This window comes from Mesitornis unicolor, unplaced genomic scaffold, assembly GCF_000695765.1.
Source record: "Mesitornis unicolor isolate BGI_N332 unplaced genomic scaffold, ASM69576v1 scaffold2427, whole genome shotgun sequence".
Taxonomy (NCBI): domain Eukaryota; kingdom Metazoa; phylum Chordata; class Aves; order Mesitornithiformes; family Mesitornithidae; genus Mesitornis; species Mesitornis unicolor.
In genome coordinates this window covers 17,038-43,602 of record NW_010195512.1, presented here as the reverse complement: position 1 = coordinate 43,602, position 26,565 = coordinate 17,038, and the positions used below count along the sequence as shown (strand labels likewise).

General features: G+C 48.3%; 2 protein-coding genes across 2 annotated transcripts; both read right to left on the bottom strand.

The window, feature by feature from the left end:
- Positions 1 to 294: 294 nt before the first annotated feature.
- On the bottom strand, positions 295 to 4,254 carry CD4 (CD4 molecule). Its single transcript, XM_010188126.1, has 8 exons — positions 4,224 to 4,254; positions 2,714 to 2,843; positions 2,458 to 2,618; positions 1,955 to 2,230; positions 1,170 to 1,532; positions 826 to 1,068; positions 611 to 729; positions 295 to 366 (listed from the first exon to the last, which is right to left on the bottom strand). Exons 1-8 carry the CDS (start codon positions 4,252 to 4,254, stop codon positions 295 to 297), a joined length of 1,395 nt encoding a protein of 464 aa, XP_010186428.1.
- A 16,988-nt stretch (positions 4,255 to 21,242) lies between these two features.
- Positions 21,243 to 26,264, bottom strand: LAG3 (lymphocyte-activation gene 3). The gene is made up of 8 exons (XM_010188125.1): positions 26,210 to 26,264; positions 25,889 to 26,060; positions 25,526 to 25,752; positions 25,186 to 25,443; positions 24,712 to 25,005; positions 24,086 to 24,376; positions 23,715 to 23,830; positions 21,243 to 21,353 (listed from the first exon to the last, which is right to left on the bottom strand). The coding sequence occupies exons 1-8, from the start codon at positions 26,262 to 26,264 to the stop codon at positions 21,243 to 21,245; spliced, it is 1,524 nt and encodes a 507-aa protein (XP_010186427.1).
- Positions 26,265 to 26,565: the final 301 nt, after the last annotated feature.

The following is a 26,565-nucleotide window of genomic DNA, read 5'->3' as shown; positions in this document are numbered from 1 at the left end:
AAGGACTCTGGAGCTCCTGGTTGGGCTTGGCCAACATCTCTCAACATCAAGGTAAGTCAGGTGAAACCTCTGCTCCAAAGTTTCCCAGCAGAGTGCTACCATGGGTTTGGGGCATAACACAAAATTCATTAAACATAGCTCATAACTCTTAAACACGAGTTAACATGAGCTGAAAATGCTGAAATGCAGCTGTAGCATCAAGCAGGCTCAAGTTCCATTCTTCCCCGCTTGACCATCAAGCTCCTCTGTCTTGAAACCAGAGACTTTGCCCACTCCAGATGCCCTCATTGCCACCTACTGTTGACACTGGCACGTCTTGTTTTCCAGCAAGTGTTGTCTTGCTCGTATCATCCTTTTCGCTTGTTGCTGCCAGAAGAGAAGGGATAAATAATGATCTATTATTAGGACATTTTTATGCTTCAAATGCTTTCCTCTGAAGTGGTAGCAAAGCACTGTCTGACATTTGCAGACTCATCTCTAACCATTTGTTTTGAGTTTAAGGATTGACCCTTTATCTGTTCTGCCCTGGACCCAGAGAGAAAATCGGACTCCTCCTGTGGTTTGGGGAGGATGTCATCTCTTCACCTTTCACAGAGACCAAGGCACTCACCCTTCTCCGCTGCCAGCTTATACCACTGATGATGCACAGGCACGCAAGGCCAAACACCAACATGCTGCCTCCAATACTTGCTCCAGTTATCACATATCTAATCCAAACAGAGGCTTCCTCTGTGGAAGGAGAAAAGTATTCAGAGAGCAATACAAAGAGCATTTTAAGGGTTTTTTTGGGGGGTGGAGGCAGGGATGTGGTGCCAGTTTCCATACCCACGGGGTAACTCAGGCTGATCTTCATGTCGTTGTCTTCTATGAGGTGGCAGTTCCACAGCCCTGCAGAACTGACCTTCACCTCCACCTTTGACTCATGCTGCTTGGACTCCTTGACATCCATCTGAGTCCCATTCACACGTTCCCAGCGCAGGCGGGTGTTGGATGGGAGTGAACCAGAGACCTGGCAGGTCAAGGTCATCTCGGCCCCTTTGGGAAGTGGCCCAACAGGGTTGGCTGAGACTGTAAAGGTAAGAAAAGGACATGTGAGTGAGAGGATGGGAAGATGGGTCCATACTCCTGTGGCTTCCAGATTTTCATCACTTGACCCATTTCTCTTTCACCTTTCATCACCACCAGCTCTATCTCGCTCTGCGTGGATCTTGTGTCGTATGCCAGCTGGCACTGGTACTGCCCAGAGGAGTTGAAATGAACTTTGGGGAGTTTCACCTCTATGGGGCTTTCAGGTTTGCTTTCAAGTATCTCAAACCAAAAGTGGCTCCTTTTTTTGGTCTTATGCTGCTCTCTCTGTGCTGTGACGTTGAAATCAAGTAGCTTATGAGTGGTTGCATTTGCCTGTTGTTTCCAATTCAGTTGTCCTGTGAAACCTCTTTCCCATTTTATCTTCTGAAAGTTCAGATGCCACGACAAGATGACAGTGCTACCAACAGTTGCATACTTTCTTTCTGAGTCTGGATTCTGAAAACCTGAATTCAGAAGAGACAAGGCATACAGAGACAGGGAAAGCCATGGCCACACTTTCCTGTGTCCACTCTCAATCCTGGAGAGATGCACGCTGTGCTCAGCTGAAAGACAAGTTGGGAAAAAGCCACAGGATGCCCCAGGAAGGATAAACAGTGTCCAAAAGAATAGGGTTTAAAGAACCAAAGCTCCCAAGCTCACCAGAGCTGAGAAGAACAGATCCCAAGGGGAGGGGGATCTTTTAAAGCAAGTTTGGAGAGGAAAATGGGAGCAAGGGTGTGCAGCAGAGCAATCCCCAAGCTGCAGTGTTGGAAGCACTGGGAAATCGACCCCGGAGCACGGCTGCTTGGGATGCACCAAAGTAAAAGCAGAGCTCATGGACTGGTTTCTGAGCCAGCATGTGAGTTGCATTTCTGTTGTCACATACCTAAGACCTTTACATCAAAGGAGATGTTCTGATTAATCAATGGAGAGTCCGAATGGACATGACACATCCAGGTCCCGCTGTCCATAGCCTTCAGTTTCTGTAACGTCAGTGTGTACTTTTGATGGGTCTTGTCTTGTGAGAGTTCTGGTCTTACCATGTTATTGTTACTGTTAAATAATGCGATTTTGAGACTGGGTAGGGAATGGGGTGCATTTTGCACTAAAGTCAGCTTGAGGTCTTCATTTGGCAGGAAGTGCCTGTCTGAAAGGATCGTCACTGTGAAGAGAGAGAGCGCAGACAGTCAGTCAGCTCCTCTTCTTGCAAAAGAGGGACAAGTGTCACAGCAAAGAGAATACAAAGACTTTGTGCCCTAGAGATGGAGGAGAAATGAACTGCAATAGCCCAGGCCAGCTGGGTAAAGAATCCCAGCAGAGATGTTTCTCCAAACTCTACATCTCCTCCCTGCTCACCTCCTCATGGATAAAAGCCCTCTAATCACTCACATTGAAAGACATGCAGGGAGATACTGACTGCGTGAGAGCCATATTCACAGGTGTAGGTACCAGCGTCGGAGAGCTTTAAGCCCCACACTTTCAGCTGTTTACTGTTGGAGTTGATTTCAGATCGCTCGGTCATGGCAGCTTTGCCTTTTGAAAAAATTAAGCTCGGTTAGGAGGAAAGAGGTTTCTTAGCCAAGTACTGGGAAGAAGCGGTGATGAATTGGAAGCCTTACCTCTCAAATGGGTACCTCTGAACAACCTTATAACAAGCTTGTAGTACTTCCAGGTCACGTCTGCATGATGAGGTACGTCTCTGCAGTTCAGGATCACTGTCTGTCCTGCAACCCCAGTCTGTATTTCATTTTCCTGAGCCATAATGGGGATCAGACCTGAAAGTCAACACCCACCAAAAAAGGCGCACATTCACTTTCTGAAGGGTGGCTCAGTGAATACTTCCCATCCCTCCAGAAAGACACAAATATTTCTCCTCCCTTTCCCAGCTACTGGGAAGATTAACCTCAATTTCTGATTTTTTCACTCCTTTGTCTCATCAATCAATCCCTTTTCTTTTCAGGTCCATAGCTTCCCTCTCCTCCACTTTGTGCTCTTTACCTGGCTAACGGCCATTCTGTTTCACATGCATTCAGAAACAGGGAAATTGCCAGTGCTTGTGGTGGATTCACCATCATTCACAATTTTGCCATGTCAACAGTTTTACTGAAACAACCTTTTTCCACTGGACAAGATTTCGTTGTCCTGCTGGTAGCAAAGGCAGGACAGCATACACCAGCCCTCCTTCACTCCCCAGTCAAGATGTGAGACGTGAGGCAGCACTGGCAAATCTGCTCACCCCTTCTTCCAGTTTTTACACGGAGCAGGACAGAAAGCCCAGGAAAATTGAAGGATAAAGTAGAAAACAAAGGAAAAAGGCTGGCCAAACATCAGTCTCTTGCCTCACTGCTGGTAAGCTCTCAGAGCTGCCTAATCTGCAGATCCCCCTTGTGATCCTAGTACTGGAAAGCCACACAAATGAAAAATAAAAAGTTTACATGAGTTTAAGGAAGGGTTGTCCACAAGCTGCATATTCTCCAAGAGCATAGGTAACCTGCAACATTGCTAATACAGGCTTTCAGTAATTACACATGAGACCACAGAAAATTATAAACTTCTCTTAAACTGTGAAATTATAATTGCTATTAATAGGAGTTGGTATCTTTTGCTTTGCTTTTGGTGCTAGGGTGAGTAAAAGAACTCCAATCTTTCCTCTGTAACCAGAGGGATCACAGCTGAGTATCTGAGAAATGCAGGCTTGGCCTTATTCAGTCGCCCTCCTTTCTTGAAAAATGAGCACTAAGCAATCTCCTAAATTTTATAACATTAGCAGTCAAACTGAGCAAGCCAGTAGCATCACATTTGCAAGGGCAAATCTGTGATGAGAAAGGCCCAAGTTTTTGTCGAGACAGCTGAAGGCAGCATGGAGGACATTATTTTCCACTCTGCTCAGTGTGCACCCTGGCTTTCACAGGAACCCCACTCCTGCATCTCTACGGGGCAGCTCCCCAAACCAGGGAGCTGCTGGGCAGTGCAGGGGTGGGCCAGACAAGGTAAGAAGGCAGCTGTCACACAGGTGTTGCTGGAATGAGCCTGCTCCAAGCCCTGTGAGGTGTCTTATATGGCAAATCGGGAGGAGCCTAGAAACACCCCAAATGCTGTGAGGCTTGTGGAAAGGCCGTAAGAACTGAAAGGGTTCATTTGAGCCGAGGACTCACCCAGATGCAGACCCAAGAAGACAGCAAGCATGCTGCTCACCACCGTGCTGCGCAACTCCATTGCGGTGGGAATGCTCCTCCCTGCTGCACACCGCAGGGCTGGAAATGCTGCTGGTGCCAAGGGATGTTATCCTGGAAGACTCAAATGCTCTGTTAATAATGGTTGATTTTCAGACCTTGGTGGATGAGGCCCATGTTCCCAGTCAGTACCCACCATCCTTCAGTACAGCAAAGTGGAAACTCATTGGTGAAGTCACCTGAGCCCCATGTTTCAAGAAAGAAAGCTGCAGCATTCCCCCAAGAATTATTTCCCTCTATTTGGCACACCTGAGGTCTCATCTAGAACACAGGACGCAGTTTTGGGTGCCTGGTACAAGACAGATGCCAACAAACTGGATACAGTCCAATGGAGGTCTATGGGGACAGTGAGGAGGCTGAAGGACATGATATAGAGTGAGATACAGAGAGCTGGCTTTGGTAGGGAGGAGAGAGCCAAGGTGGGATCTAATTTCAGTCTCCCACTATCTAAAATATGTTAACTAGAAGAAGGAGCCACGTTCTTCTCAGAGGCGTGCAGGAGAGGAGCAGGAGGCAGTGGCCATAAGTTGCAGCAAGGAACATTTAACTAGATACAAAAAACCCAGCTGTGAGCAGGAGGTTGGATTGGAGATCTCCAGGGGTCACCTGCCATCTAAATACTTCTGTGCAATTTTGTGATCCTGTGATTAAGGCTATCCTTAGGATCTTAATATTTTTTTAAATTTTTTTTTTTGTCTACTTACTTCCTACCTTAAAAATCTCAGTAACCACCAAGTCTGATGTTGTTGGAAAGACTTGCTTGAACTCTTAGGACTATTCAACAAAAAGTCTGGGGAGAAAGGAGGAATGAGGTCAGAAAGAAGAAGATGCACTGATGGTAACAAAACCTTAAGTGGGAACTGGGAGCTAAGGTGAACTGTTAATGTTAAGGTGAAATATCATATTAGAGGAAGTGTCTGACTGTAGCAGAGACCAAGTGCTGGTACCAGCTGCAGCTGGGTGGGCTGACAAAGTGAAGGGGACCATGGCTGCTGGTGCCAGGAGGCTATCGAGCTCTCCATCCCTAAACCAAGGCATCTATCACAAAAAGGAAGCCAAGCAGGCTAACTGGTCTGGGGAGCGAGCAAAAACAGTGAGACAACCTCAGCTCTCCGAAAATAGACACTCCCCATGCCAAGAAGCCCCTGGGGCAGACCTTTCCTGTTGCTTGTATTAGGTGTCAGCCCTGCGAGGACTTGTCCCTGGCGGGCATCCACCATATCTGACAGAGACCTCCAAGGGGCCTCTTGTAGCCAAGGTAGCTGAGCCAAAAGGGGCCAGGGAGCCAGATGATGGGGCATGGGGGCAACTCAGGAGCATCCCACCTCCCAGCTCAGTACTGGTCAGGATGAGGCAAAGGTTGTCAGGTTTGTGAAGGGGGAGCTGGAGGGTGCTGTGTGAACACTGAAAGCACAGAAAAGGTCTTACGGGCACGGCTTAGCTTGTAAGGCAGGAAGTTCAAAGCTGGAAATGCTTCTAGAAACAGGCGTAAGATGAGGCAGAGTGCTAGAGTTGCAAAGCGTGACAGAAAGCAGTGTAAAGGAGTATGGAGATCATCAGGAACAGGGGAACTCGGGGAGTATGAGGGGTTGTACAGAAAACATTTGTTAAAACCAAAACAGCACCTGGGTGCTGACGCATAAAGTAAGAACTTTAAAAAAAAAAAAAGACTGGGGAAAATCCAGCAAATATAGATGAGCATAGTATGTGGGCTGAAGCATCTGAAACACAAAAACCCCATGTCCTCAAGTGAAGGGTCAGGCAAATGCTGACAAAGCTCAAAGGACTAGCAGTGGGATGCAAGCTGGACAAGCCGGATCCTCTTTTAATGGAGTATGGGAAAACACTATGGATGCTACCAACGGAGAAAATCAGGTATCAGAGGTAGAACTGATAAGTAGTGGGCACATAGAGGAGCTCAAGGAGATCTGGATCTCTAATAAAAAATTCACACAATTTTTCAGAGAATTCATTAGGAAAGCTGGTGGGATGGCCACTCAGCTCCAGCTGATAACAGAACCCTCCTGTCATAGGTAGTGTGATAGACTGAAGGCTGGAGTCATAATGCATTTGAACTCAAAAGAAATGCAAGAATAATTTTATATAATGTCTATATGTATTATGTGCAATATTAAATATAATATACTCTCTTACAAGATAATTTAATTTTTAAATGGATTTAAATTATCAGAGCACATGAAACTATCAAAGAGTAGATTAAACCATCAGCACAATATTTACATGGACATCAGGTCAACATGACTGACAATCTGACAGCTAGACAGATGTATACAAATACACCTCTGAAAAATACAGATGCAAGAGGAAGGCAGCAGCCATGTGCACCATCAGAGGAGACATAGATGGCAAAGGCACAGCCAGAGATGATTTGTGGCTTGCCTCATGCAAAGCGAAAATCCCATCCCAGCCTCAGGGAATATTTGCATGAGCTGTTTTGTGCGAAAATAGTAAAGCAAAGGAGGCAGTGCATGTGACTGGAGATCACCACTGCAGTAGCAGGGATCAAGCAGTTTGCTGAGCTATGCTGTGGAATAAAGAAAGAGGCAACAACAAGGCTGCTGTATGCACCTCTCTCCAAAGAAACCTCTACAACCGAGAACTGGTGCAGGGCCATGGTAAGATCCATTCCTGAGATGACAGAAGAAACCTCGTCCCTGCTACAAACACACACATCACCTGTCCTAGTGGGACCAGCAGGAAAAGTCAGCTTTTACTACTTATAACTTAACAGGGCCAATGCTGGGTTTCAATTGTTTTACATCATTAAACTTTATGTAAAACCTGAAGGTAATGGAACAGGTAAAAATCAATGAAATCGCTGAGTCACACCCCATCACTTTGTTTTGGCTGGGATGCTCTATATTTCTGTCATCTCATGGCTTCAGTTTGTTCTTTGTCTTCTTACTACCTGGTTATTGAGTGAAACCACACAACCGTGGGACCGGTGAACTGCTGACCTTGTGCAGCTTGGTAGATGCAGATTGATGCACCTTTGCTTTTCTGTTTCTTCTCATGGTTTTGCATGTTCTGCTTTCCTACTTCATTCAGACTAATCTTTGTATTTCTGTGGCAGATCTCTACAATACGATGCTTATCTCCTGCACCTTACAAGTCAGTGGCGAAAAGGGGTTGCCTTCAGCTAGAATTTTTTTCATACACTTTTTCTCTCCCTGTTTAGCTCTACTTCTCATGTGTGCCACTTTCTATTTCCACCCCTGTCTTTCTATCTCATTCTGCATCCCTCCAGGTCAGATCACAGGCGATGCTCCTTTGGAGCTTACAGATCCCAGTGAGCAAGGCTCTGCGATGTTGACTGAGCAAGATGCTCTCATTAGCCGATGTCTGTAGCAGACCCGCAGCCTCCTTACAGGCAGCCCAGCTGTATCTTATGGTGGTTCTCATAAATTAAGTGGTGTCAGGGAATGTCCCCAGGCACTAGAACACGCTCATCAGTCCTGTTAAATTGCTAGATCATTTCCTGACACATTTTTGGCCCAGGACAACTCTTGGTCTCATGACCAACTCCCAGGATGCATTTAGGTGTTAGCAGGGGCCAGGGACCACTCCCATTAGGCAGCTGGCATGGAGCCAGTCCATTTTGCAGGTTGAGTTTAATAGCCCAGACCATCTCATGCCAGTTGGCCTCTGTGGCAGAAACAGTCCAGGCACACTTGATTTATTAGCACGTCTAGTGATGGAGGACCAGGGCTGACTCCCAAGTGAACATTGATTTCATTTTAACTTCCCCCTCTTATTAAACTGGTTTAATTTCCTTCTTGGCTTCTTTTAATAATCCCTGCCTCTCTGAGGAATAGGGAAAGGAGAGCTGAGGCAGCAAGTGGCCTGGGGGATGATGCCTGCAGGAGCAGGCCTGGCCTGGAGAACATCTGCCTGGGATGGCTGCCCCTCGCTCCCTGCAGCACCAAGCCCCAGTGGGCAAGAGCTGCAGAGAGCTTGCCCCCAGGCTGACACCAGCATTACACAAGAGGAAACTGAAATTAAAAAAACCAACCAAACAAAAACCAACAACTAAAAAACTCAGAAACCGCTCCTGATGCAGAGTGGGCCATTTCCCCCTCTCTGTTCATTCCTGCGCCTCTTTCATGCAGTGCGGTTTTCTTGTTTTCTTCTCTCGCTCTAGCTTGTGGCTGTGCTTTTGATCTGGCAGCATCTCGCTGTGTTGGGGCGGTGCGGGGAGGGCCTCCCAGCCATCATCTGTCCGCACCAGGGCTCCACACTTCAGCCTCAGCTGCTGCTCTGTGTTTCCCCTTGCACCAGCTGCCAGGTAAGAGTGGAGTGACATGGCTGCCTCTTGTCCCTGCATGTCGCTTTGGCTTGGCTTTGGGGCTCTGGATTGCAGGGAATCAACCTCTCTTTTTCTCAGTTTAAACATCTAAAGCAGAGCTGATCTGGCTTTTTTACTCAGTAGTGGTTTCTTTGAAATTACTTATTAACGTTAAAGCAAACATACGTGAGCAGCAGGCAGGGTAAGAGACAAAACACAACAAAAATAGCCAGCAGAGAGCAAAGAGGTGATAGCAGTGAAGGCCATTTCATGGGCCCCACTGTCCCCCTAGACTGGCCGACTCTTCCTCGGTTTCCCCTTGAGCTCCTCTGAGAAAGGCTGTCACCGTTGGGAGCTGCTGCGAGAAGGAGGTGCTGGAGCAGGGTCTGCGGGGCCAGGTCAGTGTAAGCTGCCATCTGCCACCCAGAGAGAGGTCCTATTGATAGGAGGAGGCAGAGGGATGAGGCTGCCGTGCCAGCACCAGCCGAGCTCTCTTCAGCCCTGAAATCCCTGTGGCGTAGCCGTGTGCCTGGACCCATGTGAAGGCCACAAGAAGCGGCTCCATCTCTGCAGCCTGGGCTGCTCCCTAACCCCTCTGGCAGCCTAAGGGGAAGCCAAGAACTGCCTGTGCCTCACAGGCATTTCAGCATTTGCTTTCAGGGCTTTGCCCCACCTCTGCTTAGCCCCCTTCCTTCCTCTTAACCCTCCTCTTTTTGGCTCCACAAACAGCCTTTCATCCTGCAGTTCACAACTGCAGCCCAGGGGTGACTTTCTGAAGCTGCCGGAGGCTGTGACCAGCACAGGCATTGAGATGCCCTCCAAAGGCAGGCCCTCCATCACCCTCCCAAGCCATGTGCGTGCATGGGATGACCTTCAGGTATCATTAACGCAGCTGCCAAAATGGGAACAGCGAGATCTTAAAATGCTGCACACTTGATGTGCAGCCCAGACCGGAGAAGGGTCTGTATACATATTGATAAGGTCAGCACAGCAAAATGGCATATACGCCCCCATACAGAGGAAAAATACATCCACTACATGTGTGTAGCCCAGGAGACACCCCTCCTTAATTTTTCCCTGGTGAATACAGGGTCCCCGTGCAAGACTGTGGCAGATTGGGCGAACAACATCCCTGTGGGTCCAAGAACTGCAAGCAGGGACAAGATGGATGCTCAATTTAGGTGAGGCAAGCCCTGCTGTACCGCAGGCAGCTTTGGCAGCCATGTTGGTGAAACACCAGAGAGGATACAGGAAAAGTCTGTGAACTTATTTGAGGTTAATGTGCACCAGGGACCTAAGAGGTCTGTTCAGTTTACAGTGGAGAACATTAAGTAGTGACCTCAGCTTAACCTTAAAGCACCATGTAGAGGAGTATCTGAGGTGACTGGCGAAGGTTGAGTAGGGTACACCACTTGAAAGCTGAAAAATTCAACCAGAAGCGAAACTCCCATTTTCAGCAGTGCATGGAAGGGTAAGGCAAGCCTTTCTTCTGGTGTCCTTACATTGAGAAGTTCCCTCTTTCTCCAAGAAACGCTGCTCACTCAGCCCTGAGCTGCGAGATCAGGCTGCATTGGCAGCCAGTGTCAGGCAGGGAGCCAGTCAGCATGGATTAGCAGAACAGACCCCTCCGGTCTCAGCACATACAGATGTAAGCAGACGGCCCAACTTAGCTAAAGACAGGCATCTTCTCCTTTTTCAGGCTTTTTTTAGAATAAAGTTCTCCTTCCTGGAAGGCACATGAAGAAGGGGATAGCAAGTGGCAGCTGGTGGAGGGCGGCTCCCCACTGCATTTCCAACCCTGAGGGACATACGGTCACCAATGGTAGGACCTCATATTTGACACTTTTAAAAGACCTGAGATACCTGGGCTCTGAGGCAGGGTGAGATTTTCGTAGCTACCCTTTTTTTTTGCCCCTCTCAGGGGAAAATCCAGGGAGACAGAAAACTAAAAGGCCTTGGAGGATTGCTTACAGCCAGAAGTATTATTAAGTCAAGGGTTCAAGATGGTTTTACATCAGACCCTTAGAGTGGGGCAAAACCAATACATCTGTTCTGAAACAGCAACTTGTGTGGAATAGTAGAGTTCGTAACATTAAAAAAAATGAAAACAGATTGGCCTCTTTTCTCAGAGAAAGAAAGAAAGACAGTTTCCTTACCTCTTTTTCTTCTTCTCTGCCTCTGTGTTTCTGTCTCCTTGTGATTGTCACCTGCCGTAATTGATCTCACCCAGCTACAGTTGAAACAAAAGAAGAATCGAGTCGATGTTCAGAAAGCAGCTCAACAGACGTTGGCCTTGATGTCTCCTCCTCTCCAGCCAGAGCGTCAGCGAGGTCTTGCTGCCAGGCCAGGTTCTGCTGACATCTGCCAACTTCTCTGGTTAGGTGGTGATTTTCCAAGCGCACGTGATCTCAACTCGGGGTGTGAGCAGAAATGGAGACCATAACGGAAGGCAATGCCTTGAGCGTGTAAGACAGAGAGAGCCTATTGGCCATTTGGCAGCTGATGGGAGGCCGTGACGGGGCTGGCACTTAAAAGCGAATGGTTGGAAACTGGTTCTGCTCTACCGATGAAAAAAGCTTGCAAATTAACACATTAGCTGGGCAGATCCGGACCTATCCTGTGCCTCTGATACTCTGTAAGAGCAACCTGACCTCCATTTCCCAGCCTGTCTCCCGCAGCACTGTTCAAAGGAGGCACCTCTGATGCGTGGGCCATGGACCCGAGCCCAAGGGTTGCACAGGGATAATAACAGAGGAAGAGGTAATCTCTGAAAGTTTGATAGGGGCACCTGTCTGTGAGGTATAGCTGAGATTGGGGTGAGGAGACAGAATATTTTCTTTATAGAGGTGGTGGGTTGACCTTTGCTGCTAGCTGCCCACCCAGCCATTTCTCAGCAAGGGAGGGGGAGAAGATAAGACAAAAAATACCTTATGGGTCAAGATCACAGGGTGATCATTCACCAGTCACCATCATGGGCAAAACAGTCTTGATTCAGGGAAAGATTAATTTAATTTATGGTCAATTTAAACTAGAGTAGGATAGCGAGAAATAAAAACAAAACTAAAAACACTTTCCCCAACCCCTCTTTTCACACCTGACTCTTCTGCCCCTTCTTCTCCCCCCTGTGTGTCACAGAGGGACAGGTAGTGGGGCTTGTAGTCAGGTCATAGCACTTCACCTCTGCCACTCCTTCCTGCTCATGCTGTTCATCTACTCCACCGTGGGGTCCTTCATCAAGTGCTTCAATGTGGGTCCTTCCCATGGGCCTCAGTTCTTCATTTCAATATAAGAAAGAGAACAACCATTCACTGGAACAACCACCTCAGGGATGTGGTAAAGTCCCCATTGCTGGAGGCTTTCAAGATGCGATTGGACAGGGTGCTGGATAATCTCATCTAGGACCCCTTTCCCATGAAAGGCTGGACCAGATGATCTTTCGAGGTCCTGTCTGACCTGGGCTGTTCTAGTATTTGATGATTCTAGCTCCTCCAGGATAGGTCTTCTCCTCCAGCATGGGCTCCTCTCCACAGCTCCTGCCAGAATCCTGCTCCAGCATGGACTCTCCATGGGCTGCAGTGTGGATATCTGCACCAACGTGGACCTCCATGGGCTGCAGGAGTACAACCTGCATCACCATCATCTTCTTCAGGGGCTACAGGAGAATCTCTGCTCCAAGGCCTGGATGGAGGAGGAGACCTCCTCCTCCTCCTTCTTCACTGACCTTGGTGCCTGCAGGGCTGCTTCTCTCACATTTTCTCACTTTTCTCTCTCGCAGCTGCTGTGCAGTGGTTTTCACCCTTTCTTAAATATGTTAGCACAGAGATACCACCAGCATTGTTGATTGGCTCAGCTTTGCCCTGTGGTAGATCTGTCTGGGGCTGGCTGGACACAGCTTTGACTGACGTGGGGCCAACTCCTGCTCACATCCTGCAGATGCCACTCATGCAGCCCCTCCACTACCAAAACCTTGCCTTGCAAGCCCAATACAAGGTTACTCTTAGGTAACCTGTACCACTACTGAATCTCAGCTGTTTCCCTTCTCTGTAGGGTGGAGGAGGGGGCTTTTGTGGTTTTCCACCCACATTTGGTGTCTCTCTCTCTGAATCCCAGCCTCAGCCAAGACGGCGGAAACCCATTGAGCCCCAGACACGGCTGAGATTTCATCTCTGTGCCACCCACTCTTCTCTTCTGGCAGTCACTTGCCCCTTTGTCTGAAGGATGGGAGTGCAAGGTGCAACCAGGCTTTGGAGGAGCACAGAGAGCCAGACAGATGGAGAAGCAGGGACAGACAGACACAGCACCGGGGGTCATAATGTGCCACTAGGTGTAAAAGAAACAGGACTGATCAGGCCTCAAGTGGTCCATTGCGTTTTTGGAGAAAGATGAAGCCATCCCATCACAAGGAAGGAGCCTCCTGTGTGAGAATAGAACTTCCCAATGTGGGATGCAGGCTATGGGATGGGATGGGATGGGATGGGATGGGATGGGATGGGATGGTGTCAGAGACTATATTAGATATTGTCTCAACATTGCTGTTGCACCACCACCACCCTTCTTGCAAAGCCATCCTGACTGCAGAGAAAGCCAACTGCAATGCTAAGCTAACCCTAACACATGTGCCCACACCCAGGGTCTGAGACCCCCAAGCAATGGTGTTAGGCATGCATACCACAGATAAGTGGAGCCAATTCCAATCTGATCTAATTTAACCCCAGCACGTGCGCCCAGACCCGGGGTATGAGACCCCCAAGCAACGGTACTGGGCATATGCATCACTGCCGAGTGGTGGGTATGGTCAGGCAGAACAGCTCTCGGAATATGCTAAATGTTTCATGGGAACTAATGTCTATAATAAATGGTTCATGGAGTCTGATGACTATACTAAATGGTTCGTGGAAACTAATGAATATGTAATAAAACAGCCAGCATAAGAACTGAAAAGGAGCCGTGCGGTGGCAGAACGTACCAGGGCAGAACATACAGAAAGCAACATCGGATGGGATGTATGGAAGAAATGCAAGGACAAGACACATGTTGTCCCACCAGACTGGACACTGAACCAGACTGACAGGACATTGACGTTCTGTGGTGGTAACCTTTTCCCCCTCCCTTTTCTCTCCCTTTCCCCTTTTTATCTGCGCACCAGTCGTTGGACAAATAAAGCTACCTGGTACTTGACTCTGTTTTGAGTCTTAATTCTGTTTCTGAGAATTCGAACAAAGCTCATTGCCCCAGGCTCTGACCAGAGTGTGACAGATGGGATGGGATGGAATGGAATGGAATGGGATGGGATGGGATGTGAAAGCCGCATTCTGAGATAAGCTTTCCTACAATAGCCTGTGGCATCACATCAGTAAATAGAAATGTCCCTTCTGGTCCCTAGCTGCCAGATGGGGGATGTCCTGGGAAAAACAGAGATGAGAAAAGTCAGGTTGAGAATGTAAGACCCTTCTGTCTCAGGGCTTGGGGCTTTGGGACATTGAGCTGATGCTTCAGTTTGCACAGATTCTGGCTTGCATTTTTATCTCCCCAGCATGCTGTAATGCACAAACACTGGCTTGTTTTTAAACAGTTGCTTTATGTCACTGCAAATATCTACCAGAAATAGCATTCCCCAAAGGGATAAAGCTTTCAAAAAGCACTTGAACTTGCTGCAGAGCTGCAAGGAGAAGCAGGGTTGTGGGTCTGCAGTGACAAAGCTGCAGGATCTGTGCCTCTCATGGACTCATTTTTGCCCCAGGAGAGGGAATCAGGAGGGAGCCTCATCTCTCAGAGCTGCTGCAGCCAAGTGGTGAACAGGTACCTCGGGGACCGAAGGTCACAGCATGTGGTGACGTGTTTGTATCACTTTCATCCAAGCATCTCAAAGTGCTTTTTCAAGCATTAATTAAACCTCAGAATCCAGGAGGGATGAATAATATTAAGCCAGCCAGTCTTTCTGCTGAATGTAATATTTCTCATGAATATTTAACTGGTTTTTAAATTCCATGCGAGCCTGGTTTTCACCTCGCTGGGGCAGTTGCTGTACTGCGCCCTTGGGGAAAGTGGGGCTTATCCAGCATCACACATTGGCCCTGCAGCAGAGCATGAGCACTACACACCACTTCTCCCCTAGCCAAATTTGTGGCTGTCATCTTTCCCTGTTTTCTTCCCTGTGGAGACACTCCCCACCCACCCTGTGCTGCCTCTCTTTGCTCTAATCTCACCAGCAGTGATATTTTTGCAAATTGGGGTTGTCAAGTAACAGATTCTCGTAGACCTCAGTGGAGAGAGAAGGCCCCCAGCTGTGCTGGGGGGGGTCTCAGTCTGCAGGGACACCAAGTCTCTCTGAGGAAGTGAAAAAAAGGGGGAATAGGGTCTCAGAAATTGAATGCTGAGAAGGACATTTTACTGGCTCTAGTGGAAAGCTGAGAAACCTCCAGAGACTGTCTCAAAAAAAAACCCAAGTTCCCTGCCTGTCAGTGAGGGCTAGGAGAGTGCCTGTGAACTCTGATGGGTAATGGTGTTGGAAAATCAGTGATTGCTCAGAGAAAGAAGGACAAGCATTAAACACAGCATGAAAACCGTATCTTCAGGCACTTGAATGCCAGCAGCTTCAAAGGCCAGGTGCTTTCTCTTTGCAACAGAATAGCTGACACCTGATGAGCTTGTTGAGGGGCATTTCTGACCCTAGATGTGGAGAGCTAGAAACAACCAGCTGTTCGATGAGGAGGCCTGGTGATGTGCCCCAGCACAGCTACGTACCTTAGAAAGGAGGATGGCTCCTAGATTGTGCTGGGGCAAGAGGCCGTTTGGAGGTGAGATACCTCTTTGGAGACTGCTCTTGGAGTCTCTCTGCAGAAGCTTAAACTGGGAAGAGGAGATTCTCTAAGCAGCTATAATGAAGGTTCATTTGCTGATCACAGTGGAATATCAGGAAGTCTCCAGAGGTGTTCTTCATGAGCAAGGGTTCCCCTGTATTTTGACAGGAGGCGTGAAGCCTGACAGAGAAAGACTAGCCAGACTGGGAAGTGGGACTGCTCAGGGGCACTGGAGAGAGGGATTGTCCAAAAGTCACCAACTGCAAAAGTGTGTCACCAAAAGTGACAGGGGCTAAAGTGAGCATAAACAAATCCAAGCCAATGTTAAAGATGTGTCAGAAATGCAATAGGCAGGACAGAGGTAGCTGGGGAAGTTTTTAAGGACCTGTAATGGGCAGATATTACTTAATACCTCATTATTAATGAACTTGCCAAAAGGAAGGCAGGGAAATTTGGTGACAATATTTGTATGATGCACAACTGCAGGGGTTTCATCGGTACAGAGGGTCTAGAATATCACTCTGGAAGCATTAAAGTGGGATGCAATTCAATAGCACATGCTGTTAGGTTTTGCTTCCGAGTAGTAACAGTGAGGATTTTTGCTTTACCTTTCTTAGCTGAAAGCAAAGGGAGAGAAGGACCTGGGCGCATCCACTGGTCACTGGAAAGCTGAATCACGGGTGTTGACGGCACGAAAGGAACAAATGACGGGTGCACCATCATCTAATGCATGTAGCCAAACATCATCATAGTTTAACGTAATTTAATCATGTAATTAGCAAGCCCAGGTGGGCAGAAATTTCCGTCGTGCGTGGACACTAGATGGCGGCATCAACCCGGGCCGAGGCGAGGAGGTCCCTCACGCCGGGGAGGGCGAGGAAGAAGAATATGAGAAACCTCAATTTTAATGAGAAATATCAAGTCGTCCCAAAAGCTGCACTTGTGCATCATCTCCTGTCATTTTATCTAGGCTCTGAGGGTGTCCTCTTGCTGCAAAACCCTCTGAAACCCATCCCTTCAGGTGGGACTGACAGCCGTTTTGGAGCTACACCGCATGACAGCTTTGGAGAGCTGGGGTGAGTTGCATTGAGCAAACAGGCCAGCAAGATGTAAACCTAGGAGTAGAAGTTCCTGAGCATGGTAAAGTCAACAACCATGCAATGACTGTCCAAGATGCCTTGAGTCTCAGCAGGTGGCACAAGATGCAGTACATAAAACAACAGTGTTCCTATGAGGAACCTTTGAAAGCAAAATGAATTATCCCAGATATTTTGGTTTTATTCACTGCCACATCAAAGTTGAATAAATCCAAGCAGAGTAATGAGGCATGGGTTTGGGGTTTTTTTTGTAGAATTGGTGCTGATATTGTTCCCACCAATTTGCCAAGCAGGCATAAAACTCAGTGTGCCTTAGTGTCCTAGATAATTCAAGATCTGGTTCTAACTTTTAGTTATTTTTAAAAGGCTGTGCAAAATGTACCAAGACCCCAATAGACATGCTATTTCTTTGAGGACTTTCAACTCTAGTTGTTTGTTTTTGGCCAGATTACATTATTTGCTAGCCCGCACTTAGTGTCTCACTTGAAATCCCTCAGAAGTCTTGGATGCAGAACAACTGGACCTAGTCTTAATTTTTTTCTGATAGTGCTGGTCTTTCTTATTAAAAAAAATTAAATTGGAATTAAAGAACCTCTTCCCATTCCTTTTCGGGGAGTCAGATGCAAAGGAATTTGTATACTTTGTACTTTATTTGCCTTCTTTTACTGCTCTCCTCTGCCAAAAGGGAATCCACTGGATTTCCTGTGTTTTTGTCAAGCTTTCTGCTTCTGGTACATTGGAAATATTTATCTGAGTTTTGCACCTGTAGCTGTATCTCTGTGGAAAAGCATTAGGTTTCTTTTCTTTGTATGACATTTGCTTTTTTTTCTGCTCCTTCTTATTGACTTCACCTGGGACAGACTTCCAGATTTATTTGCTTTGCTGTGCAGACTCCTGGTCCTTCCACTGCAGCTGTGCTGATTTGCCTTGTGCCATCTCGATTCTCTCAGTGTTCAGAAACATTTTCTTGCTTCCTAGTGTTGCACTGACCCATTCTTTACCCTTCAGCATTTGGGAAGTGAAGCTTCCTGTGGCCACAGACGGTTATTTCTGCACTGGTGGCAGCTGGCTTTTGAGCATTTGTCCTTGAGGTCTGTCAAACAAAACAGCTCAACGGCCACACTTGTCGCTTTTGTTGGTGTCTGTATTTTGTCAGTAATGCTCATCTGTGTGAAGGGCTCTGCTGCTTACAAAAGCAAGATTGCAACATCTGTGAAGGTTCAGATACCATTCTCAGCACCTCAGAGATGGTGGAATTTGTATTTGCTCAGGGAAGTGATGGAGTCACCATCCCTGGAGGTGTTCAAAAACAGCACTTCAGGACATGGTTTAGTGGACATGGTGGTGTTGGGTTGACGGTTGGACTTGATGATCATAGGGGTATTTTCAAACCTTAGTAATGCTATGATTCTATTATTTATATTTAAACACAACCATGTATGAGGCCTTGTAGCCTTTGTAGATGGTGTCACCCTAACCTATGTGCATTATGCACCTCAGCCACCATTGACCGCTCTATTACAAAGAAAGTAGTTTCAAGACCTGGTACAGGTATTACAATAATTATGGAGCTGCCTACTGCATGGCAAGCTCTTGTAGTGTAACTGTACATAATTGCATTAATGCCTCTGCTCAGACTAACTCCAGGTATCATCAGTTCTTGGTGAAGAGTCATGAAGCAGTGCTCAGCTTGTGTTTTGCATCTTCAAACAGCCCACACCTTCTCCTTGCCCTCTTGGAGATGCAGGGCTAACCACAGCAATGGACTGACCCCGCATGGGTGTGTGTGGGACAGCTCTGCTCTGCACCTGAGACTGGCCCCGGGGTGGGAAGCAAGGTGAAGGACGACAATTAAGCTACTAGCTGTCATCGGAGGTCCCTGAAGTATCTGAATTGAGACATGAGTGTTCAAGGAGGTAAGCAGCAAGAAGGCTTTGGATCACAGGATTACCTGTGTGCCAGGATCACCTAGTGTAGGTGATCCTGCTCTGGCAGGGGGGTTGGACTAGATGACCTTTTGAGGTCCCTTCCAACTCCTAACATTCTGTGATTCTGTGAAGGCCAAGTGTGTAGATCATTGAATCATAGAATCACAGAATGGTTTGGGTTGGAAGGAACCTTAAAGCTCATCCAGTCCAAACCCCCTGCCATGGGCAGGGACACTTCCCACCAGACCAGGTGACATGGAGTTATTAAATTTGTCAGGACATGAGAGAATGATAGGAGCTTTGGAGACACATAAGAAAGCTGTGCTCATCAGCAACAGGAAGGCAAATTAAATTCAACATCACTGTTCCCAAAATCATGTAGCTGGAGGGAAAATGTAAACTGCACAAATACTTCTAGGTTTTGGCTTACTGTAACTGTACCAGGTCAGGCAAGATCCCTCGGGCATCATGACAGACGTTTCACTGAGGATGCAGTGAACAGCTTGGTACAAGCTCAGTGCTGTTTAGTGGGTAAGGACAGCTGAAAAGCAGACAAGACATCGGGAGCCACTAAGGGTAGAATGGAAGTAATGCAAAAAAAGGCACTGTGCCTCCATGTAAGCCAATGCTGCTCCTCTACTGGGCTGCTGCCTCCTCTTCCAGGACAAAGGATCTCTGAGGAGAGTTGACCATGCATAGAGATAGACCTGGGAGAAAGTCCCAAAAATCTGGGATTTGTAGGGCAATGAGTCAGGAGGGGATAGGGAAATAAGAAAAAAAGGGATGTGATAAGAGGATGTAGAATGATGACTGAGAGGCGATAGATTGGGAGTCTCTTTTTCCAGCCTTTGTGACAGGAGAAAAGAAAACAAATGATGAAAGTGGAAAGCTTTGAATTCAAAACTGATAAAGAGAAAGCATTTTCACCCAGTGAACAAGCAGACCCGAGGACTGATTGCCAGAGGAAGTCAGAGAGTACAGGAAAACAGCAAGGTTTAAAGACAGACTGGACACACATTTGAGCAATGAGAACAAGCAGGCTGGTAACAGGCAATGCTAAAAGTATTACAGGAGGAGAGAGCATCCCGTTGTGCATGAGAAGAGAGAGCAAACCACTGTCAGGCACTGAGTCTGCTGAATATTGGATTGCTCCTTTTCTCTATAATCTCCAAAGTACATGGCAGAGAGAGGAGTCTGAGCCAGACAGATCACTCCCAAATTGATAAAACTGCACCATTATAATTTGCCTATGAAGATTCCCTGTATGAGGCTGGACTGTCCTTCCTTATGTTGCTTCAGTTTCAGTGTCTGTCTGAAGCTGCGTGAGACAGTTGAAGCAGACAAGTCTATCTTACACCTCTGCTTGCATTTCTCTAGGACTTACTGGAGAAATTGGTATCATTTTCAGTAAAATACATGGCTAGCTGAGTAGTTAGAGAGCTATGGAGTCCAGGCGTGCTCCCTAGGGTGGTCTAGTTGGGCTTTGTGGGTGTTGCAGTCTGAGGACCCCAGACTGCATTAGCTTTGTGCCTGAAGCTCTTGGAGGAAAGGTGAAGGCCATGCTCCAAGAAGGCCTCTTCATGTTCCTACTGAAATAATGAAAAGCCAGCCTGGTAGTGAAGCCCTCTGCTCAGGTCAAGAGAATCTCCCTTCCTAAACACTGAGACCTTCACTTTTGTGCCACTAACTCCTTGCTTGAGCAGCCACAGCCCAGCCACCCATATGGGAGAAACTACATGTGTGACTCTCCTTACTAGTGAGGTTTTCTTCTGAGGTGGCATGCAATGACTGCAGGACCACAGTCTTGGGACAGTAGGTGAAAAGCACTCCGTAACTAGATGAAACCTAAAAACTTTGAGGGTCATGAGAGATGTGATCTGGAGGACTCATGATTACATTAGTAAGTACATCCTTAGCTGGAGGAAAGTGACAGAGAGCCCTAACATCAATGGGAGATCTATCAGGAAAATATGAGGGCTGAGAGAAAGAATAAATGAATGAATGAACAGAGAGAGCCAGACAGGAAAAAATAAAAGACTCTGAAGCACAGCAAAAAGGACAGACTGAACCTGTGATTCTTTTCTAGTGGCATTTAATTTCTCCTTCCCCACAGTCAAAATGTCAGAAATGAACAGGCAACTTCAGTAAAACAGAACTGAAAGAGAAAGACGGCAGCAAAGTCCTTAGAAGCTGCTTCACACAGGCAGAAGTACACCTGGCACCATCGATAGGCACGGTTCTCCACAAGCACACACAGGGCCCAGAGGGATATTTGTCAGACAGGTTTATTTTAGGTTCTAAAATGAATTTCTAATAAAATAAAATGCTCAAAATGTGCAACATGTGCAGTCCTCCCCAGGGTCCCCTCTGCCACTGAATGAGTGCAAGAGCAGGGCAGTGCAGGAAGAAGAAGAAAGTGGGCAGAGGGAAGGAGACACCATCGGGCTGCAGGGGAGCTGGGTTTCAGCCATCTCCTAAATTTACCTGTCCCACCAGTAAGAGAGGCCATGAAGCAGTGGTGAAGGGTGGGAGGGAGAAGTGACACTGAAGCAGGCAATAGCTACTGGGTCAAATAGTTCCAGTAGCTCCAAAGCACCTGTGCTGCCTGCCACCTCACTGCAGCAGTGAGTCTCGTCTTGCTCCAGTGTGCAGCTTCCAGCCCCTTTGGAGGTACGGAGTTCCCATGGCCTCCTGCTATCTTCATGCCAGCCCTAGGTCCTCCTGAGAGGTCTGCGTGGTGCCCATCTCTCTGCAGCGCGGCATGCAGTTTCATTCTCCCACGCAGACTGGGCCCGGTGTCCCTGCTCCCATCAGCACTCAGTTTGCTGGATCTTTTCATTCTGGTTCTCCACCATCTTCTTCTTCCATGGCACAGGGACTGCAACCATCCCTTCCAGCGCTGGGAAGGCAGGAGTCCGTGCCTGAAAACACAGAAAGGGGCAATATCATGCATGGGAGGGAGTCTGAATGGCACAAGTTTTGGTTTCTCACTGCTGCGGAAGCCATGGTACTACTGCTAGCAACCACGAGGCTCCCATTCTCTCCCAGAGCCAGGGAAAAGCCCCAGTCCCATTCTCTGAGACATGCTGTTGCATTACCATCTTGGCAATAGTCAGGCTATCGTCAGGTTCAACGGTATGCCAGATTTTACCCCACCTTTTCACAGAAAATAGTTAAAGGCATGAAGGTCTGTGCAAAACAAGATAAGAACAAATTAGAGACAGAACCATTTTCACATCTTGCTTTAACAAGTGACTTTCTAGACAACAGAAAAGAGGTAGATCTCAGGGCTCCTGATAACGGTAAATTATCTGGTGACACACAGGCAATCAATACAGGGGAAAAAAAGATGAGATTAGCAAAAGAATGGTATGGCAAGTGTGATCTCAGCTAAGAGGAAGGGACTGGGATTTCACTGGCAGTTTTCTGTCAGACTGTAGAGAAATGATAAGCACAAGTCTTCAAAGATCAGTTCTGGCACCAATCACTAATGGCACAGAGTGCGTGAAGGTGCTAATGAGTTATGTAGCTGATAAAGTTGAGGAGCCTTATTTGGAAGAAAGAGGATGAAAATGTCACCCGAGACCCAGATATTGTAGGAGAATGGAGCAGTAAAGTGAATGACAGGGTGAATGTAATGTGACAGTGCCAATTGCACGTTGATAGGCTTGGGGGATCAGAACAGGAATCCCTAATCTGCTGGCAATAGCCCATCAAGAGACACCAGCCAGCAGCCAGTGTTCAACCAAGGCAAGAAGAGCAAATGTAATCTCAGAGAATGCCAGCAGAGAGGGGGAGAGACCAAGAGAAGAGCTGATGCCTTTGATCTACACGTCTCATCTGAGCTCTCACAAATTATGAGCCCGTGGGGGAGACTATGCAGAGAAGGGCAGGAGGACCATCAGTGGGTGGAGGATCTCTCCTGCAACAGAGGAGCTTTGCTTACTTGGCAAAGCAGACCTGTGGGGGCATGCACAAGTGCTTTGAGGCAGTAAGGACTCTGCTGGATTAGAGCTGTTTAAGCTAGCAAAGCTGGACACTCAGGTATCCTATCTCCTGCTAGCTGAGGGTTTACAGTTGCACTGTAAAGGGTTATTCATCCAAGGTTTTAGCCCAGGAAGGGTGGTTCTGATCATCTCGCCCTGGACTTGCACAGTCTAAAGAGTCATCCAGAAACTGTAGATCTCTGCTTTAGATTATCCTTTACCATCAGTGCTGATTAAGGACCAATGACAAAGAACCAGTCATGAGTCTCTCTAGTGCTACCCGCAGTGGTTGTTTTAAAATGTCCATCTTGCTTCTGTTCTGATGCTGCCTGTCTTCAGCCCCCAGCCACCAGGATTTGCTAAGAATTCGCATCAATGCTGTCACATCCCCCATCTCCAGCTCAAGACAGGTTCGAGGCACCCAGTTCTTTTGCCAGGGCAAGTTCTCCCAACCTGAGATTGCTCTGAACACCGGAACCCTCTGCACTAGAAGAGGATTTTCACTGTAGGCCCTTTCCAAGAAGCTGGGTGGAAGGCAACTACATCACAGCTACTCACGAAAGGTGTCCCTTGTCGCAAAGAGAAATACTGAAGGAAGAATTTGTCATGAAATACATTTGCAGAGAAACAGTATGAAAACTGCAGAGAAATGGTCTGACTTGTTTGCACAGTTGTTTTTCCAGTGGCATGCTGGGGAGGGATAAGCCCTGGCTTGGTCTTTGGGGTGATAACGGCAAGGCAGAGCTTTGAGAAGAGGAGATCCTGGCACAAGCTGAGCAAACAAAGGGCAGTGCTGCTGGAAGCAGACAGCCAAGGTGTGAGGGCTGAGCCAGTGACAACAGACCTGCATCGAGATCAGCGTCTGGGGACCAGCAGGCATTTATATGGAATAGGAGACTCTGACATCAAAGCATTCAGATAAGGAGTAAGAGAGAGGACACCTACAAAAGCCTGGAAATTAACCCTCCTCTATTACAGCGTGGCTTGAACTCTGGGAGAATGAACAAGAAGCTTTTCAAGGCTGGGCTGTGATTGCCCCCTAGGGGGGGTTTATCCCTCCTCTCAAGTGTCTGACCTGCCTCCCGACACATGCCATGGTTAGCCAGAGCTGCTGCTGCCCAGGATACAGCTTTCACTACATGTCCATGGCACCCTCAGCGGCTGCCTGGGCCTCATTCTTCCTCTGGCTGCTGTGTCCCTGAGATGTTTCACTGCTGTCTCTAAGGTACCCAGTGGAAAGTCAAATAAGGGGTGATGTACAGGGAAACTAACAGAAATGAGGTGGTGAACACTTACCCTTTTTTGTAGGGCCAGAGCCAGGACACAGACCATAAGCAGGAAGAAGAGGGTGAGCATGAGCCCAAAAGTAACCTGCCCACTGAAGATGGTGGGAGGGCTGGAGACCTGGGCACCTGTGAGGAGGAACCACAGTTAGGAAGGAGAGGAAGGTTGATTTTGTGCTGGGGCTGCACAAAAAGAGGCAAACTGGACACAGGTGCAGGGAACTGGAAGGAGGAACTGGTGAGAGCTAAGACAGGTTGACAAAAAGATGGAATCCAAGCAGTCAAAGGGGAGAAGGAAGGGGTGAGGCTGAGAGAAGAAAGGGCACTGGGGAAATGAAGAGGGCGAGAAGAAGGGATTGGGCACAGATCCATAGAAGACAGTACCTGTGATCTGCAGCCCATACTCCACTGCTCCCAGTCTGCCTTCTGGGCCATGCACACTGCATTCCCATGTGCCTGTATCCTTCTGTGACACTCGGGGTATTTCCAAGGTAGGGCCTGTCTGAGACCTGTGTCTCTCTGGGTTTCGGGAGGTGGTCGCAGCCAGCTTGCTGTTAGTGGGGCCTGAGTCAAGGTGCTTCCACTGGAAATGTTCGTGTCCCCAGGGGTGTGTGAGGCTGCAGATGAGCAACAAGCGAGACCCCTCCGAAACTGGTCCTTGGATGCTTGGGATGACTGCAGCAAAGGCAAAAAAAATACCCTCAGGAAAGACTACAGGCAGGTTCACATCTCTTCCCCATCCCTTCTTCTATTACATCCCTCCTTCATTATCTCCTCTAATTTATTTTCTTTGTCTTCCTCCTTCTTCAAGAATAATAAGCAAGTTACCCAGGAAAACCCGTGCTTTCAGCAGAGTCCCGTGAAGTGCAGTGCCCTGAACAGAGACCTTATTTCTCATCCTGGGGTGGGAACCTATGAGCAGAAGCAACCCACGCTCACGTGCAGAGAGGTTTATCTGCAAATAGTGAGGGACCCCAGAGGGGGATGCACCTCCCTGTCTCTCCTCTTACCTGTAACTACTGCCAAGGTCACGTCCCTGCTGATGGTTTTGCTGCCAACAGAGAGAGTACAGCGGTACTGCCCTGCATCCCCTGGCCCCACCACAGGGAGATGAAGGGGAAAGCTTCTGCTGCTCGAGTTTTGGGGGATGCCCCAGTCCTGCGAGTGTCCTCCTGTGAGGTGGCTCCAGCGAGCTGTCACCATGTTGATCTCAAAGGCACTGGGAAGGTAGCTCAGGGTGCATGGTAGCTCAGCTGCAGAGCCAGCTGCAGCATACACCATGGGGTTGCTTGGGCCATCAAAACCTGCATCAGAGAGAGAGAATGAATTGGGGGGGTGGCTGGAAAGACGACCACAGGGAGGTGGCTGCCTTGGGAAGTGAGGACAGGGTGAGAGCTGGAAAGCTTGAGCCACTAGGGTTGGTCAGTCACATCAAAGGGAGCAAGTTGGGGGTGCAGGAGCAGCAACGCAGAGGCTGAGCTCACCTAGGATTTGCAGGTTGTAGGTGGCAGAAATGACCTCGTTATCGGAGTATCTGAGCTGGCAGTGCCAGGCGCCCGCATCGCTCATGGCTGGCCGGAGGATGGAGAGAGCCCCTTGTGAGGAGCAGAAGGTGCCGGAGGTGGGGACCAGGTGCCCGCTGTGGAACCAGCATGTCTCCACGAGGCTGGCATGGTGGCTGGAGTTGCAGCTTAACAACAGGGGCTCATTTTCTACCACAGGGCTGGGTGGACTGAGGGTTACTGCAAGAAAAAGAAATGCAGGGCCTCTTAGGCCTCTGTGGACCTTAAATCAACTTTTTCCAGGGTTTCCATCTACTCTTACCTGTAACTACTCCCAGCTCCACCTGGCAGCTCTGGACATCCATGTTGTGTGTCACCTGTGCCTCATACATCCCAGCGTCCTCGCTCCGGACCGGGTTGATCCGCAGGGAGAAATTGCCGTTGCGCAGGGCAGAGTCCTGGACAGACACCCGGGGCCTCATGGGCAGTGCCGTTTTCCGTAGGCCAGAGTACTCCACCTCCAGCACCATGTGTGGCTCCTGGTGGGCACTGGAAGCGGGACAAGTGAGCATCTCGTGCCGGAGGCAAAGGAGAGATCAAGGGTAGGAGAAAGGGGGCTTAAAGTGTCTCCCACCCTCCCCAGTTGCCTCCATGAGGACACAGATGTGTCTTGGCCCTGGCATACCTTCCCCCATGCCGCTTCCACAGCACAGATGTCTTGTCGGGCAGCTGCCTCCAGCTGCTCCAAGTCTTCCTGGGGCTGAGGTAGCAAGGCAGCACGGCTGAACTCCCTGCTCTGGCCCACACCTTCTGCACCTTGCTTCCCCCCTCTGCTGCTCCTGGTAGGATGTGGCCAGCTGTAATGAGATGCCAAGCTGAGGAAAAAGGTGACACTCATGGAGGAGAAGATAATATCTAGCCATCTTCGGTGGGGTTAAAAGGGCACAAATTCTCCCTTCCAGCCCTGAGCTACTCTGTCCTCCCTGATGCATTCAGCCCTTCTTACCATTGAAAGCCAGCAGAGCGAAGGTGAGGAACAGCACCAGTGACACCAGCCTCATGGTGGCATCCAGAAGAGGCAAGGGGCTGCGTTTTCCCACTCAGGTTCGTGCTTGATCAGGTCAGAAGATTTAGGAGATCAGCAAAAATGAGGCAAGGGCAAAGATGTTAGAGTGGGTGGATGAACCAAGGCAGGGAGGGTCAGCTGGACGTGCTTGCTCGTGTGCTGTCTCTCCGTCTGTTCAAAGGATTTCCCTAGATGCCCTTATATTGCAGGTGGGCAGCTAATTTCCTCGTATCACTAAGAAGATGCGTCACGACCAAGAAACCAGTATAAGTCTGAGGCACGTGAAGGCAGGGCTG

Coding starts and splice junctions, on each gene's coding strand:
- CD4 (XM_010188126.1), bottom strand. CDS start 4,254: ATGCTTGCTGTCTTCTTGGGTCTGCATCTGG. Junction 2,844..4,223: donor CTTCTTGGGTCTGCATCTGG/GTGAGTCCTCGG, acceptor GTTGACTTTCAG/GTCTGATCCCCATTATGGCT. Junction 1,069..1,169: donor AGAGCTGGTGGTGATGAAAG/GTGAAAGAGAAA, acceptor TTACCTTTACAG/TCTCAGCCAACCCTGTTGGG.
- LAG3 (XM_010188125.1), bottom strand. CDS start 26,264: ATGAGGCTGGTGTCACTGGTGCTGTTCCTCACCTTCGCTCTGCTGGCT. Junction 25,753..25,888: donor TGGAAGCGGCATGGGGGAAG/GTATGCCAGGGC, acceptor TCCCGCTTCCAG/TGCCCACCAGGAGCCACACA. Junction 21,354..23,714: donor CTCTGGCCCTACAAAAAAGG/GTAAGTGTTCAC, acceptor CTGTGTTTTCAG/GCACGGACTCCTGCCTTCCC.